The sequence below is a fragment of the Ochotona curzoniae genome, unplaced genomic scaffold, assembly GCF_017591425.1.
Source record: "Ochotona curzoniae isolate NIBS_2020 unplaced genomic scaffold, NIBS_Ocur_1.0 scaffold_2587, whole genome shotgun sequence".
Lineage (NCBI taxonomy): Eukaryota > Metazoa > Chordata > Mammalia > Lagomorpha > Ochotonidae > Ochotona > Ochotona curzoniae.
The window spans coordinates 2,004,832-2,021,140 of record NW_024467096.1 but is presented as its reverse complement, the minus strand read 5'-3'; the positions used below and the strand labels follow the sequence as shown (position 1 = coordinate 2,021,140).

Genomic DNA, 16,309 nt, shown 5'->3' with positions numbered 1-16,309 from the left:
GTGGCTTGACAACTCAAGTAGTTGCATTCCTTATACACGTTCAGCTCTGAGTGATTCAGTTCAGCTCTGAGTGTCAGTACCTGGACCATTGCAGGAATTTGGGAAATATATCAGTAGTTGGGAATTCTCGCTTTGTCTTTCAAGTAAACAACTGAATGAATAAAAATTTGGGCGAAACTAGCAATTAAGTAGACACATGGTTTTAGAATAATTGGATCTATTCTGGGACAACTGGGGGGTGAGAATGGCGTCTGAGGACTAGAGACTATCTGTGTCAATGTTATTTCCTGATTTTGATGTTTTATATCAATTATGCAGGAAAATTTCTTTTTATGTAGAAAATGCACAATGGTGTTTGTTCAAGTATTTGTTATTGATAGGCATTACGGCACTAACTTACAAGTGTTTATGAAGAAGTGTTTTTTTTTTTTTCCTTTTGACAGTTGTCTCGTAAGTTTAAAATAATTTTTTGTTGAACTAAAGTTAAACATGGCTTAAAATGCCCTCCCTACTTGACCAATAAATTGACCCAAAGCATCCTCCCTACATAGTGAGCTGCAACCAAACTTGTATAAAGGTGCTATAATCTAATTTAAGCATATTCCTTTGTAACCAAGTACTGAGTCTTAGCCAAAGCAGTCAATCATAGATTGCCAGCTGATCATACCATGTCCTTATAAGGCAATTGCGGGCTACAGGCAGGTTGTTTCTGTGTGTCAGTTACTCTTCTCTGGCAATAAATGTAACCCTTGTGTGTGGCAGGTGGAAATCTTCTCTACGCTGGAATGTTGCCTGGTGCTTCTGAGCTTTTTCTTGCTCAAGTCAAATTTGTTAAATTTAGCTGTTCCTGGTTTTTGTTTTAACATTCAGAATGAAAGTGTATTTGCTTAAATACCTTTTTTCATTTGGAATGTGAGGGGAGAGATGGATTGATTGTGTTCTTAGGAACTGCAGCGAGTTGCAACCTGCCATTGGTGGGGGTGCTGTGAGTACTGTCGTTCAGCCCCTTGCATATGGTTTGACTTTTCTAAGATTTCCCGTTGACACAAAGAACAGCAGTTTCAAAAAAAGAGAAGGTAATCTCTATCTATGATAATAAATTAATAATAATGGACAAAATAATATTTTTGAAGCGGAATACTTCTTTATTGATGATTACATATATATATTCTCAAGGATCTTTCATCAGTAGCCAGCGGAAGGAATCAAACCACTTTGGGAACATGCTACTGAAAGCCAATCAGCTCGTCATTCTTGCTTTTGTCTGTCTGGTATGCAGAAAGCACCAAATCCTGATTTCGTCCAGGAAGGCTTTTGAAAATTTTCATGTGAATATAACGATCTTCACCTACTCTTACCTGAAAGGCATAAAAAAATAAAAAGGAGATTTATTCATATGGTTCTGTAACAAAGCAGTGGTCTGCAGGCTTATGAAGATTTCACCAGAACAACATTTCTAGCCCCTGGGCTGCGTACTTAGGCTCCGCTTTCCAAAACCCACTGCCTTAATTCATGAACTAAATGGCAGGCATATGGCACAGCAAGAAGCACCAGGTCCCAGGTTCATTTTTGTGTGTATGTAGTAATAATTATTATTATAATCATTATTATAATCTAGCACAAAGGGTAGCCCAAATGTTCTGTTTTTCAAAGATGTGCAGAGCAAGAAAACAACTTGTGTCAGCCTATGTTTTTGGGGAGTCGGTTTTCTGACTCCTCAACTGGAACACTCTTTGCCACATGGTTTGCTAACAAGAGAGGAGAATCAGAATTGCCTTAGGAAATCCGAGCTGTATCAGAACCTACTTCACCAAGTCTTGCTGTAGGAGGTGGAAGGCCACCTTTGGTTTTGGTTGGGAAGTCCTGGGCGGGGAAGGTGGAAGGGCATCACTGTCCCTTATCCAGGGCTTGGAATATTTATGGTAAGAATTTCTGTTTGGGTTCTTGTTGGAGATTAAAGTTTTTGTCTTACAGTAGCTATCATCCTTTGTTGTTGTATAGCAAATTCCCTTTGTGAAATATTTGCTATGAGCCATACACTAAGATGAACACTTTCGGTACCAAGTGGAACTGTTTAAAAGCTCCTGTTTTGCACCTGAACAGGGCATCATTTTTACAAATTGGACTAGAGGTAGCACAGTCAGTAGGAAAAGCCTCAGATTCCCTAGGTCCAAAGCTTGGTTCTGCTCTGGCCACAAACTTTGAAAGGTTCGTAGAAAACTAGAAATAAAAGGTAAGCTTATTTCAGTATGAGAGAATTGTGAAATCCATCCACAGGTTTTTCCTAAATCATGTTTCCCATATATTTTGAAACTCCCTCCTACACGTTTGTAGACTTTGCTGGTTACTTCATTTCCTTTGGGCTGCTGCTTCTTAATAATATAAGTTATGCGATGACACTTATAGATGATTTGTGATGCTTAAACGAGCTGGTACATGCCTAGCTCAGACCTTTAGAACAATGCCTGATACATTGTGAGTTCTTTTGCATTCCTCGCCACACCCTGTAAAACCGCTTATTATACCCATTGTGCAGATGAGGGAATTGAGACTCAGAGAAGAGCAGGAAATTCAATCACACAGGTTCTAATAGAAAAATTCAGACAAAGACTGAAACTCAAAAGCAGACTGTTGGAACACCAAAGCCTACCACCTTGCCTCCTGATATTTACTCAAGACCCATAGAGAAGTTCAAATCACTGGCAAGACCTGAAATCTACAGAGAGGCTCAGGGCAAAGAGATGAGGGCCCAGGCAGCCAGAAGTGAGGGAGCAGCTGGGGCTAGTGGCTGCAAATGAGTGGGAGAAATTAGAAAGCAGGGGAACAGGAGGCAGAGTGGGAGGGAAGGAGAGAGAATGGAACGTGACTAAACTGCTCCCAGTTTTGGTGGGCTGTTTCTTTGGACAGAATCACTTTTACCTGGGAAATGATTTTGCTGTGTGGAAAAGCAAGTTGAGAAAGGAGGAAACAACGCAACTGGTCTCTCAGGATAGAGCTGGTGGGTCACATATGTCTCCCCAGGGCTTGGCATGGACAGGAAGAGCCAACTGAGCAGGGCTGGGCTGGCCCATTCACAGAGCTGGAACTTCCACCTGCCGAGCCAGCTTGCCCCCATTTATTTTGTTTTTGTGCTGAAAGCACGCATAAAATTTTTTTTGTCTTAAGTACTTATTTATCTATTTATTTAAATTGGAAAGGAAGATTTACAGAGAGGAGATACAGAGAAAGCTCTTCCAGGAACTGCTTCATTCCCCAAGTGACTGAAACAGTTGGAGCTGAGCTGATCTGAAGGCTGGAGCCAGGGAGCTTCTTCTGGGTTTCCCACATGGGTGTTGGATCCCAAGGCTTTGCACCATCCTTGACTGCCTTCCCAGGCCACAAGCAGGGAGCTGGAAGGAAAGTAGAGCAGCCGGGATATGAACTGGCACCCATGTGGGATCCTGGCGCATGCAAGGCAAGGACTTAAGCCACTAGGCTACTGTGCTGTGCCTGTAGTTAATTATTTAAAAGAAGTAAAATAAACCATGCCATCATCCACTGGATTAAGTGTATACACTTCAATACATAATATTTTTTTAAAAATATGGGTGATCATCTTTTTAATACTTAAAAAAAAGTCTCTCCAGGGCCTATGATAGACTTGTTGAATTGATTCCCTTTAATGTCAAAAGTATTGTCTTCCCTTTTAAAATGTCAAAAGTATTGTCTTCCATTAGGATATGTCAGTGCATGATTTATTTTTAAATAGCTATAAATTAATATTTATTTAAAATATTTCACTACTTTATTGCTAAAGTTGAGTTGACTCGAGTTGCAAAAGTAGTTTAGTTGAATTACTCTAAAGTTGATATAAAGGACAAAGCCAGAGGTCAGCATTAGGTGCAGCGCTAGGATGATGCTTGGGATGCCAGCATCCTGTATCAGGGTTCTGCTTCCAGTTCCAGATTCCTGCTAATGTGCACACTGGGCGGCAGGGGGATGCCTCAAGGACTGGGGATCTCTGCCACTCGTGTTGGAGACAACACTGAGTCCTCAGCTTCAGCCTGGTCCATTCCTGCCTCTGTGACCCAGTGGATAGTTCTCTCTGTGTCTAACTATATCTGCCTCTCTGTTTCTCTTTCAAATACATAAAGTAAAAACAAGACTTTATTTTCCCCAAATGCAAATCAAGTCATTACTTGCATTCAGTTAGTCTTGAGACTCACAAAGCTTGAGGTGGAAAAAGCCTCATGATGCCATCTGGTGCATCCCCACGCCTTTACAAAGTTGTGAAACTTCCTTCCATCTTACATACAAAGCAGCCACAGTCACAAACCACATGGGACATCTTTCTTTATTAATCCCCATTAATTGAATTAATAATCAATATAAGAAAGCTTCTTAAATTCACAAGAAAAAGACAATATTAATATCATATCATCTAGTGAACTTGGGAGTTTACCAATCGTAAGTTATCACAGTAGGCATCTTAGTTTTAGGACATTCAAAAGAAATAAATTATGGAGAAGTGGAAACAGGGAGCTTCACATCGAATTATAGACACAGTATCGTTTAGTTTAAAGTGGATATGGAAGTCTGACCTTGATGTAGTAATTTGTTCCAGCAACTACTTGAGTTTTGTACTCCACAGCTTCAAATTGTTCATAACGCTCATTCGTTTCTTCTTCCAGCTGTGATTTAAACTTAAAAAGACAAAAGAGGAAGCAAATTATCAAAGTTATATTGAACTCTATTTATGTGATCTACAAATATTAGAATCTTATGCTCCTAAATGTCCTAAAAAATGGAAATGAGATCTGTGGCTCTTTTAAATATTTGAACAAAAAACACCTGTTCTAAGAAGGCAACATGGATTAAACAAATTTTGTTATATTGGGACTGGCTTTACAATCAAGTCAATATGGCAAGGCAAACTAGTAAAATTTTGACTGTTGATGCTCTGACAGTCATGTACAGCTTCTAACAATCATGCATTTGATTAGTTAAAAAAAAACCCAGAAGATCATTACTTACTATTTAAGTTTTTGGAAATAATTTTTTAAAAAGATTTATTTATTTTTTATTACAAAGTCAGATATACAGAGAGGAAGAGGAGAGACAGAGAGGAAGATCTTCCGTCCGATGATTCACTCCTCAAGTGAGTGCAATGGCTGGTACTGTGCCGATCTGAAGCCAGGAACCAGGAACTTCTTCCAGGTCTCCCACACGGGTGCAGGGTCCCAAAGCTTTGGACCGTCCTTGACTGCTTTCCCAGGCCACAGGCAGGGAGCTAGATGGGAAGTGGAGCTGCCAGGATTCGAACCTGCGCCCATATGAGATCCCTGCGCGTTCAAGGCGAGGACTTTAGCCGCCAGGCCCTTTGGAAATAATTTTTAAGTTACAAATATAGTATGCTGAATCTCTTTATAGCATTCATATAGTAACAGCCCAAACCGGGAAATTAAACACGGTCTAGTATGTACTATCGAGTAGAGTATCAGTCTTCCTAGAATTTTATCAGTTGTCTTCAAAAATGTCACTTTTCTGGTCGAGGAGCCCATCCAGGCTCCCACATTAATCTTGATCTCTTCCATTCACGGTTAATTCCTAACTTTGCTGTTCACAACCTGAACGAATGCTTTTAAAAACACTGGCCTGTTCATTTGCAGCAGGTGTCTCCATTTGGATTTGTCTGATTTTATGATAATATGAGAGGCTTTTGGTAAGGACAGCACAGGGGTGATGTGCTCCTAGTGGGTCCTTGCAGGGGCTACACATTCTGTAGCTGACCCTGTTTGTTGAGTTCACTGAGTAAGGCGTATGGTCACTATGTCTTCTCTTTGGCAATTAATGCAACTCTCACGCTTCATCATTCCCTCATTAACTAATTTCAGCATCTGGCAATGGTTCTGGTCTAGGAAAAATTTTTTCTGCAGTGTTTGCCAAATGGTAAATTTTTAAATTTTCTGTAATTCCTTCTATATTTAATTGAAAATAAGGAAGACCTTTATGCTCTCCCTGTTTGTTTATTCAATTGTTTATTACTATGACTCACTGATATTTCTTGTATTCTGTGGGTTATGATTCATTACTGTTGATTTTGGTGTTCAGAACTTCCTATATTTGGCCATGGGAGTGCCTTTGAGCAGGTGCCAGGTGTCTTTTCTTTTTTTTTTTTTTTTTTTTTTTTTTAAAGATTTATTTTTATTATTTTTTCATTGGAAAGGCGGATATACAGAGAGGAGAGACAGAGAGGAAGATCTTCCGTCCGATGATTCACTCCCCAAGTGAGCGCAACGGGCCGATACTATGCCGATCCGAAGCCAGGAGCCTCTTCCGGGTCTCCCGCGCGGGTGCAGGGTCCCAAAGCTTTGGGCCGTCCTCGACTGCCTTCCCGGGCCACGGGCAGGGAGCTGGAAGGGAAGCGGGGCTGCCGGGATTAGAACCGGCGCCCATATGGGATCCCGGGCGTGCAAGGTGAGGACCTTTTTAACCACTTGCGCCACCGCGCCGGGCCCCAGGTGTCTTTTCAACATGCTCCTGTCATTTCATGGAACTGACTTAGTTTCTGGAACTGCAATACATTCCAGGCTTATTTTGAAATTTCCCTACCTCTCGTTGGGAATGAACTAGTTTTCCAAGGGTTGTTGGCTCCTTGTTTTGAAAAATGGCATTGAGGACCCAAGATCTGAGTTCTTTGTCCTCTCAATGTTATTAGACGGGTCACTTGGTAGAAAGAGCTATGGAATGTATGTATTTATACTAACACACCCACGTGCACATTTTTGAGTGTATATTGTTATGCATGTGTGCTCATATATGTTACACAGTTATATGTATTTATTAATATACTTTATGCCTATCATACATGATACATGTATATTCTTGTGATTAAAATCTGTCCGGATTCACTTTGCTTTGTTTTTTTTTTCCTTCTTGTAACTTCCTTCTTAAACTCCAGGAAAGAATCCTGGCTCAGTATCCGCAATATACTGCCTTATTTGTTCAGAACCAGTAAGCACATAAAACAATATCAGAATTTCTAATCTCCATTAACACTAACTGTATAACCCAGTGTGCAAGCCAAACGCACACTTCTTACAAAGAGCTTGTGATCACATTCGTGCACCTGGATCATCCAGGATAATCTTCCCACTTTAGGTTTCTTGTGTGCAGAGTCCCTTTGGCCATGTAAAGCAACATGTCTACAGGGCCCAGGATTAAGGTGTGCAGGCCTTCAGAGAGTCATCTTTCTGTCTACCCCAGGAGAAGATGAGTTTAGAGGCCAGCATTCCCAGACCAAGCAGGAGGAGGGAACTAGAGACTCACATGCAATTTGTAAACTTTTACTGAACGTAGCTGGTTTCAGTGCTGGGCCTTCTTTCCACTCTCCATTGGGTCTGGTAGGTCAGCATCGGCCACACTTTCTCCCAGTCAGTTCTGCTAATGATAGATCTTGGGACTGTGCAAGCATTTCCCAAGTTGGAATGTAGTGAGAAGGAAGGAGCTGGGAGAGATCCAATTGGTTCCTTATACAACTCTCCCATCAACCACCCTAATTGGAACTATGCCTCATTTGTGCCTTTGGCATTCCTGGGCTTGCTAACACACAAGCTGTTTTAAACTTTCTGCAGTGAGAATCTGTTGGCTTCTGGCTTCAACTGTCCCCTCTGTATGCTCAGGTTTTATCTAGATAGGTTTTATCTAGATAGATTAATCTTTTTTTCTGGTTCGTCTGTTTTCTACCCTCCAAAATATTGTTGATGTTTTTGGCAAGGTGTAGGTTGGTTCCTCTCTTGGGCTTTCTCTTTCTGGGTTGTGTCCTCCCTGCCACCACCCTGTCCCAGCCTCTCAGTCCTTCTGTGTACAGAGAAGCCGAGGGAGGACAGAGGGTCCTGTCTCAGGCCTTCCCAGCCCCTCCTGTCTTGAGCTGCTGCAGGAGAGGGAACCAGCCAGGTACCAGGTGAGTTAGGAGCTGAGTGGAAAGGAGTCAACTCTGCACTTTCTCAGAACTGATTCAGCTCAGCTTTACCTTACAAAAGAGGCTCCTGAGGAGAGCATGGCTGGCTAAAAAAATTGCTCATCATAGTCAATTTTAAAATCCTTACCTGATAACATAAGTATTTGATATATCTTCTGGTGCTCTGTTTCTTGGCCATATTTTTTCTTTTTTTAAAATTTTTATTTTGAATATAAATTTTATGGTACAATTACATGAAGTCTTGGATACCCCTCCAAATTCCCACCCCTTGACTGATTTTTCCTATATTGTTACAATAGTATAGTCTTTCATAAGGAGTTATAATTCCATCAGTATGTTATTTAAGTGTGCTCTCACATTGCTGGTATAGACAACGTCACATGGTCATATTTATTTTTAATATTCATCCTAAGTTTTTATTTCTAGAACCAGATCTTTAATTTTCCACTGCATCTTTACAATGTCACAAGTCCAAAATTTTCCATGAGAGGACTGATTTCAAGTGTTCCTGTTTGTTTCCCCTAAAAACATGAGCACCTGTCAGATGGTGCCTTGATTTCTGGTTCACTGAACGACTCAGCTTCTTCACCCTTTTCCACCAAACAGATTTCCATTGTTGAATGCTAGAGGCGGTGGACCTGGGTGATGAGATTTGAACTGGGAGCAGGGTAGAGGTGCAGTGAAACTTGGACTTTCAGCAGCTTGCTTGGTGCTGAAAGCCCCTCAGGATAGGCACTGGAAGAGCAATTCAGTCAGGAATGGTGGCCAGAGCCTGAAGTTGAACCAACACACCTTGCACTCCGTGCACTTGGCACATACCTTTCTCAGACATGATGTGGCTGGCTGAGGAGTTGCAGGGAACAGTGTGGGCTTGTTATTTCATCCCTAGTCAAGAATGGGAGGCTGCTAGGGAGGAGCACCTCGGGAAAAATATCCATTGACCCCAGAGCTGTTGAGACCTTTCTGGTTGGTATACAGCATGGCTTGGTGGGATCTGAGGATTTGAGTCACCTGGTACCTCCTGGCATTTCCCTGAATCTCATCATTCTGCAGAAACTTGGAAGCTATGCATACTTTAAGAGAGAAAGGGTAGACGAGAGGTGGCAATGTGAAAAAGCCATCTTTGGGGGCTTTTTTTTTTAACAGAAAAATGCAGGAGAGTTTAGGCAGTGACATAATGGACAGTAGGGTACTTGTAGACATTTGTCATATAACAGTGTTTTGAAGGAAGAGGAAAGTGTAGGGTGAGGTCTTTAAGGTACAAGAAATGAAGCTTCTGAAGAGAGGAAACGCTAGCCATAGACAGGAGGGAAGAGTCTGAGATTGGAGGAAAAGCCAAGACAAATGGGACCATTTCTTCCCAGAGCCCTGCAATCTTCTAAGAAGAATCAGAAGTGAGCAACCCTGTTGGAGGGACCCTAGAGTATGGGAGAGATAGAGGAATGGAGGGGAGAGGTGCCACAGGTCTACCTCTGTAGGGTTTCTTGTAAAGGTCCGACGTGCATCATTAACAACAGGGTGTTGTGGTAGCTCCAGGGCCTGTTGTGGTTGCTTGGCATTAATCTGTAGATTTGTGATGGATGAGTTTGCTCTGGTTCCATGTCTTCCTTGAGCAGAGCTATCCTTGGAGCAGAAGCTGGAGAGGGAGTGCTGACAGACGGGGGTGATCTCTGAGGCTTGCAAGGCCAGGGGCTCCAGGTCATGAGAGCCAGGGTGGAGGAGTGTGTGTACCATGTGTCATGGGGCCCAAGGTGCTGAGTGGGCCTTGGCATGTCCTGATGGAGATGGGAGTGTGACAGCTTAACAATTCTGGTGCAGCCGAATAGCAGGTTTTCTGGGCGTGGGGCAATGGGAAAGGTGACAGCTGCGGTTAAGAGAGGGCGACACACATTTGTGGATGGAATGAGTGACAGCCATGTCATGCTAAGCTCCAGGGTGTGCCCTGGATGGTATGCAGATGTAGTATTTGTGCAGTGTCTTGGCCAACAAAATCACATTGTATGTGTGTTTGCCAAGAATGATGTTCAGCAAATTAGCTTTATGGCAGAGGCGTGTGTGTGTGTGTGTGTGTGTACATGCATGCTTGGATGTGTGTGTCATAAACCTTATTTCTAAAAATAATGATTGAAATAACATTTCTTCACATAAACATACTCAGGATTCCCATCCAATGGGTATTTATGTGGGCTGTAAGATAATGGATCAACAGAAATGACCCATAGCCTTTTGCTCTTGAGGCCATTCATTTAATTGGCCTTCACTGCACATACTTAGGCTTTTCTTGAATGGTGTCCTGTGAATGGCTCTTTATTTGTTCATTTTTTTTATATCTCCCTTACCTTCGATGGGGTTTGTAAATTTTCTGGAAGGCAGGGATCAGGTTATATCCCTCTTGACCTCCATGGCAATTCAGACTGCGTTGTTTGCATCATCAATGTCTTGTGAATGGAAAGGCCTCCCATAGCTCTTTCCCTTTGTGACAAGGTGTCTCTTCAAACAGGAGAGACGTAGCAATGGCCTCATTAACCCAGTCTTGGAAGAGGGAGTTTCTTCTAAGTTCAGTCTGGAATCTAAGTGCCTGTAGCTGCCTTTGGTGTCTGAAATCACAGCCACACATCCAGCTTGTTTCCTACTGAATGTGGACACTCTTGTCTTTTACCCTCAAAAATGTTCACACTTTTTTTTCATTTCTTTTCTTTTTGATCTCATGCAGCATTGCTTTTTCACTTAGATTCCAAACTCCTTGAACATGCAGGTATTACTTTTTTGACACTTTCCTTCTCTTTGTAATGGGGGGCTTTCTTTTGGGACATTCTACAAGGAAGTTCCTACATAAGGGCAGAAAAAGCTGATAAGCATCTGCTTCTTTATAAACATTTGCAGTAAAATTTCCTATTCAAGATGTATTTGAGAGACACAGAGAGAGGGGGAGAGAGGAAGGGTGTGAGAAAGAAAAGGTATAGGTGAGCTTCTATCTGCTGGTTTCCTCCCAAATGCCCAGGATGAAGGTAATGTTTGGGGAGCTGAAGCCAGGAGTCTGGCATCAACCTGATGCCCTAGATGAATGGCAAGAACCCATTACTTGGACTATCCCCTCCTACTTCTCAGAGTCTACTTTAGCAGAGGAGTTGCAATGAGGAACTGGAGTCAAGACTAGAAGGGATGCTGATCAATGTTGTACCTGCCAATCCACATACCCACTCCCAAAAAATATTTTTATTTTTACAGGTAATTAGAAAAATAGAAATATATTCAAAAGTCAAAAGGACAAACTACAAAGTAAAGAATTGGTGGTAGAAGTCTTCCTAGGATCCCAACAAATCATGTTAGATAGGCAAATTTGCTTAGTCCTATGTGGAGACCTAACCAGTTGTAGCATCTCCTCACCTATACAGTGTTTAAAAGAATGTCTGCCCCATGGGGTTGTTTGTAGGGAAATAAATGGTTTAATTAATGTGAAAGTGCTTCCTAAGCTATGAAGTGCTTCCTAAGCTCTTACTGATTTCTTGGCCTCTAATTTACAGCACTTCACAGGGAATGACCCTAAGGCTCTATCCTTCTAGAGAGGACAGGTGAGAGCTATCCAGGCAGTGGGCATTGGGGGAACTGAAGTGCTGCATAGCGATGACTGAAAGGATGCAGAGTGGATGAGCAAACTCAAATGCCCTTTCTGCTCCACAACCTATGATTATGAAAAAGCACATAATTGGCTATTGTTTTAGATTATTTCCAGTTATCTTGACTTTGCCAAGCACGATGAGTTGCTTGAAGGTGGAGGCTGTCTCCCCTATCTATGCACCTTATATAATATTTAACAGGTAACAGATACTCCAGAAATACATCTACCAGGAAGCAATTGGTTGACATGCACTTCTCACATGGTGTTTGAGGCTGGGGCTTGCCTAGAGCAAATGAGTTGGCCACACTGTCTCTCATCATTCAGTTAAATTTTCCTACCCCCGCCAGTTTTCTCCATATTCACCTGCTGTGTGGTGGAAAGGGCTGGAAGTCAAAAGTCTGGAGGTGGGCTAAGTGAGCCTAACCTCTTTAAATCTTGGTTTCATCATCTAAAATTGGACATAATATCTTCCCTGTCTGCCCCAGGGGTTATGAAGATCAAATGAGAGGTTAAATGAAAGTCAAGGCTTTTTAAAATGGTGTAGCATCTTTCTGGGGGTGAAGTAGCTTGTTAGTACTCATCTCTCATTACAACCATCTGACAAAGTTGCAGCCTGTGACCACACAGCAAAAAACACACATTCAAATCAATTTTAGGATTTAACATGTAGCAAACAGGTAGGTGTTATTAACAATGCAAGACCTTCCAGTAGCTTCTTATTGGAAAACAGAATGGTTATTCTTGTTAACCAGTTTGACAGTTTTTTTTTTTTTTTAATAAAAACACTCTTAAACCTTCTGATCATCAATAGTTCCACTGCCTGTTTTTCCCTGTCCCTTTGTAGCTCCAAATCGCTGGCAAGTCTGATTAGTTTTTTTCAGGGTCAGAGTTGACTGCAGGCAAAAATTTGAAAAATTTTATTATGATGTCTGACCTATGTAATCCTTTCTAATGCATATTGCCTCATCTCATGCTCACAGCTCTGGGATCAGCAGGGTACTCTCATTTTGGTCCCCTGGTTTTAAAAAGCCTCATCTCCATCAGGCCTTGGAGAACAACACGTATTACAGGTCCTGTAGCATGAGAATTCAAGTTTAGCAGCTGCCATATCATCTGGGAGTCTGGCAGAAATGCAGTCTTAGGCCACTCAGACAGAATTGCTCTTTATCAAGACCAGAACCCTGACCTGATGTGCGGATTCAAATGAACTTATTGATGAGCTAGTATCTTCTCCAAGTAAGAGAACTCTCCAAGGTATTTACAGAAAAACAAACAGGCAACATCTCTTGAAAGGAAAATATTTAGCTCTAAAGAAGGAACAGTAGAATCCCAGGCATCCCAAGGGGACTTTCAGAGCCCTGGACAAAGGTTCCCATTCCTTCCACCTCCGTCTTGTTTTCAAACAGTATCACAGAAAGATTCTCCAAGAGAGAGAAAAGAAGGAACACTATAAGCAACAAATTACAAGCCTGTTAATAACTGATATTATTTTTCTTTCACAAAATATGAACTGTAATAGCTTTTTATGATATGCATGATAGCTCCTAAGGCAGCACTTAATAGAGTATCAGCTTGCAGAAGACCTTTAGTTCTGCTTTTCCCACAATTAATCTCTCTGCCCAGAACATCTCAGAAGCAACTTAGACTATCAGTTCTCTTCTAGTTTGACCACCTTGTAAATATGACAAGACTAAAGCAGATTTGCAGCATGTAGGTAAGTGGATTGCTTTTATAATATAACTCCCAATCAAATAAATCTCCCTGATGAACACAGTCTCCATCATTCCTATTGCTAACAACCTTAGACTTAAATTACATGTTGGTTCCATGAGATTCTGAAAGCTTTTATCTGAAATTAAATTAGTAATTCTAGAATCACACGTTTTCCAGCCTTAGAGATGACCCAGTACAAATTCTTCCTTTTCAAATGGGGGAAACTGAGATCTGAGAAGGGACGTGACTAACTTAGGGTCACTCTCACAAGGTTTCATCAGAAAAGCTCTGTCTCCCAAGTATCATTGTAAGAAAACTCAAACACACATTTCCCAGTGTTCCGGCTTTTTTGCATTCACCAAAAGGCCAACCTGTGAAACAAGATCTTATGGTTGAATTTTCCTTACCTTGTTAACCATCTCCTGGATTTCTGGAGTGGCAGGTTTGGCATCAGTTAAGCCTCCAGGTATCATTTTGGCTAATTGCTTGTTTGCTGAACAGCTTGCTGGAACCCAAGTGGTTGGGTGAGGTGGAGTCCAGAGTTTTTTAAAGGTGTTCACAAGCTCCGCCTTTAAAGGAAGACCAAAGGAAGTTACGCACCCGTTTTATTCTATGAAGTTGAAGAAGCAAAGGAAATGACTTGCTTCAGGGCAAGTCTTGTTGCTTCTTCAACAGAACATGGGAGTGGAATTTGGAAGAACTAAGGCAGGACTGGGGGATGAGCAAGCGGATGTGCCTGACTAGTGCACAATCAGCATCAAAAGTCCCTTCATTCCCTTGGCCACTGGTTTCCTCCTGTTGTGTAGTCTGAAGTGTGAAACCTGAAACCACATCCACCTGTTTAAGACCTCCACTGCAAAACCTTATTGTTTCACAAGAAATACTTTTAGAGAACGCTAAGGCTGACTGTGTAGAATTCACTTTATAAAGAAAACAAAAGGATGCTCACCTCTCTGAATGAGTTTCACTGTGTACTTGAATGTCTAGAAACTTTCAAAACACAGAAAAATACAAAGATTAAGCAAATGTCCATATTTCTGTCATGTGGGATTGAATCTTGTAGCAGTTTAGATGTTTTGTTCCTGTCCTTCTTTTGTAGATGTTTTGAAAAATAATCCATTGCAGCCATGGAGGGAGCTTCCTGATCTGGTCCACCTAACCCCGCCCCCGCCCCAGAGGGTGATGACAATGGGGGGTCTGGGTGCTGATAGCCGAGTTTTAGACATTTTTGTGGGTGTCCAGCTCATGGCCTTTAGCTGCTGTGCGCTGTTCTCTGCTAGGTCTGTTTATTCTGTCTGTGACTGTTGATGGACATTTGGTTCTTTCTAGTATTTCATCCATATAGACAATATTACATTTTTTCTTTTATATATGGGTGAGGGCTTCTGTAGGCAATTATCTAGCAGCAAAATTGTGCTGGCTGAATGCTTATTCATGTTATCTTGTTGAATATCCTAGCCCTTGTCTGCCTCTCTATTCTCCAGGCACCACTGTCTCCTTACGTATCCTACAGAGATGTTATTCACACACACAGATACATAAATAATTAGCCCTGAACACCCACACAGGGTATTTCAACACGTTGTTGTGAAAATAGGATTAAAAAGTAATACTCATGGCTGAGTGTAGTGGCTCAACAGGCTAATCCCCTTCCTGCAAGCAGCAGCATCCCATCTGAGGCCAGTTCATGTTCTGGCTGATCCACTTCCAATCCTGCTCCCTGCTTATGGCCTGGGAAAGCAGCAGAGGATGGCCCAAGTCCTTGGGACCTGCACCCATGTGTGAGACCTAGAAGAAGCTCCTGGCTTCGGATCCACTCAGCACTAGCTGTTACGGCCATTTGGGGACTAAACCAGTAAATGGAATATCTTTCTCCCCGACTCTCCTTCTCCCTGTAAATCTTCATTATGATTAAAACAAACATTAAAAGGAAATATTTATTTTTTCCATGAACTTTTTGAAGACTCCTTATATAGGAACAAGTAGACATATACATGTATATATATGTGTATATATATATGTATATATGCAAATATATATATACACCTATATTTTCTTGAAAGCACTCTGCTACAAAAACTCTTATAATTTTGATTTTCCTTATCGATGCATTTTGGAGATTGCTATGTGCTTACTACATGGAGGGAAGCTTCATTATATTTTGCAGGTACTTAGCAAATCCTTGGAGATGGGGATCTCACTGGCTAATCTGGGGGTGCTGTGCAGGTGGCTCTTTGCTGGACGCCTTCACACTCTGTGTGGAGAAGCATAGCACAAACGAACGGTTCAGCTTTTAGAAGCCACTGGCTTTGGCCACTGCCAATCCCAGGCTGTCCTATATGATTCTGTTCATCTGCTTGCGGCCTTGCCAAGTTAAGTCTTCCATAGCCAGGTCTGTACCTTTTACTAAAGTCACAGTTAATTTTCACCTCCTTTCTTTCTTCCTAGCCCAGATTATCCATGTCCAGTTTCCCTGGTGCTGGGGATTGGATAAGTGCCAAATCTCCTTTTTTTTTTTTAAATGTTTCTATTCCCTCTTACTTTTGATTCTTTTTTTTTTAAAGATTTATTTTTATTATTTTTCATTGGAAAGGCGGATATACAGAGAGGAGAGACAGAGAGGAAGATCTTCCATCCGATGATTCACTCCCCAAGTGAGCGCAACGGGCCGATACTATGCCGATCCGAAGCCAGGAGCCTCCTCCGGGTCTCCCACGCGGGTGCAGGGTCCCAAAGCTTTGGGCCGTCCTCGACTGCCTTCCCGGGCCACAGGCAGGGAGCTGGAAGGGAAGCGGGGCTGCCGGGATTAGAACCGGCGCCCATATGGGATCCCGGGCGTGCAAGGCGAGGACTTAACCACTTGCGCCACCGCGCCGGGCCCTACTTTTGATTCTTAGTAGTTTGTTTGAGATGTAAAAATTGTTTCCAAAGCAAATATTACTTTTGTCTCCACCTGCTAGATTAAACATACAATTGATCTAACATGCACTAAAGTATATTCAAGATTGCTCTTTTTT

The 16,309-nt window shown here is 41.9% G+C and overlaps 1 protein-coding gene across 1 annotated transcript; it reads right to left on the bottom strand.

The window, feature by feature from the left end:
• Positions 1-1,197: 1,197 nt before the first annotated feature.
• CSTA (cystatin A) lies at positions 1,198-13,790 on the bottom strand. The gene is made up of 3 exons (XM_041002997.1): positions 13,700-13,790; positions 4,581-4,682; positions 1,198-1,358 (listed from the first exon to the last, which is right to left on the bottom strand). Exons 1-3 carry the CDS (start codon positions 13,763-13,765, stop codon positions 1,227-1,229), a joined length of 300 nt encoding a protein of 99 aa, XP_040858931.1. The 5' UTR covers positions 13,766-13,790; the 3' UTR covers positions 1,198-1,226.
• Positions 13,791-16,309: the final 2,519 nt, after the last annotated feature.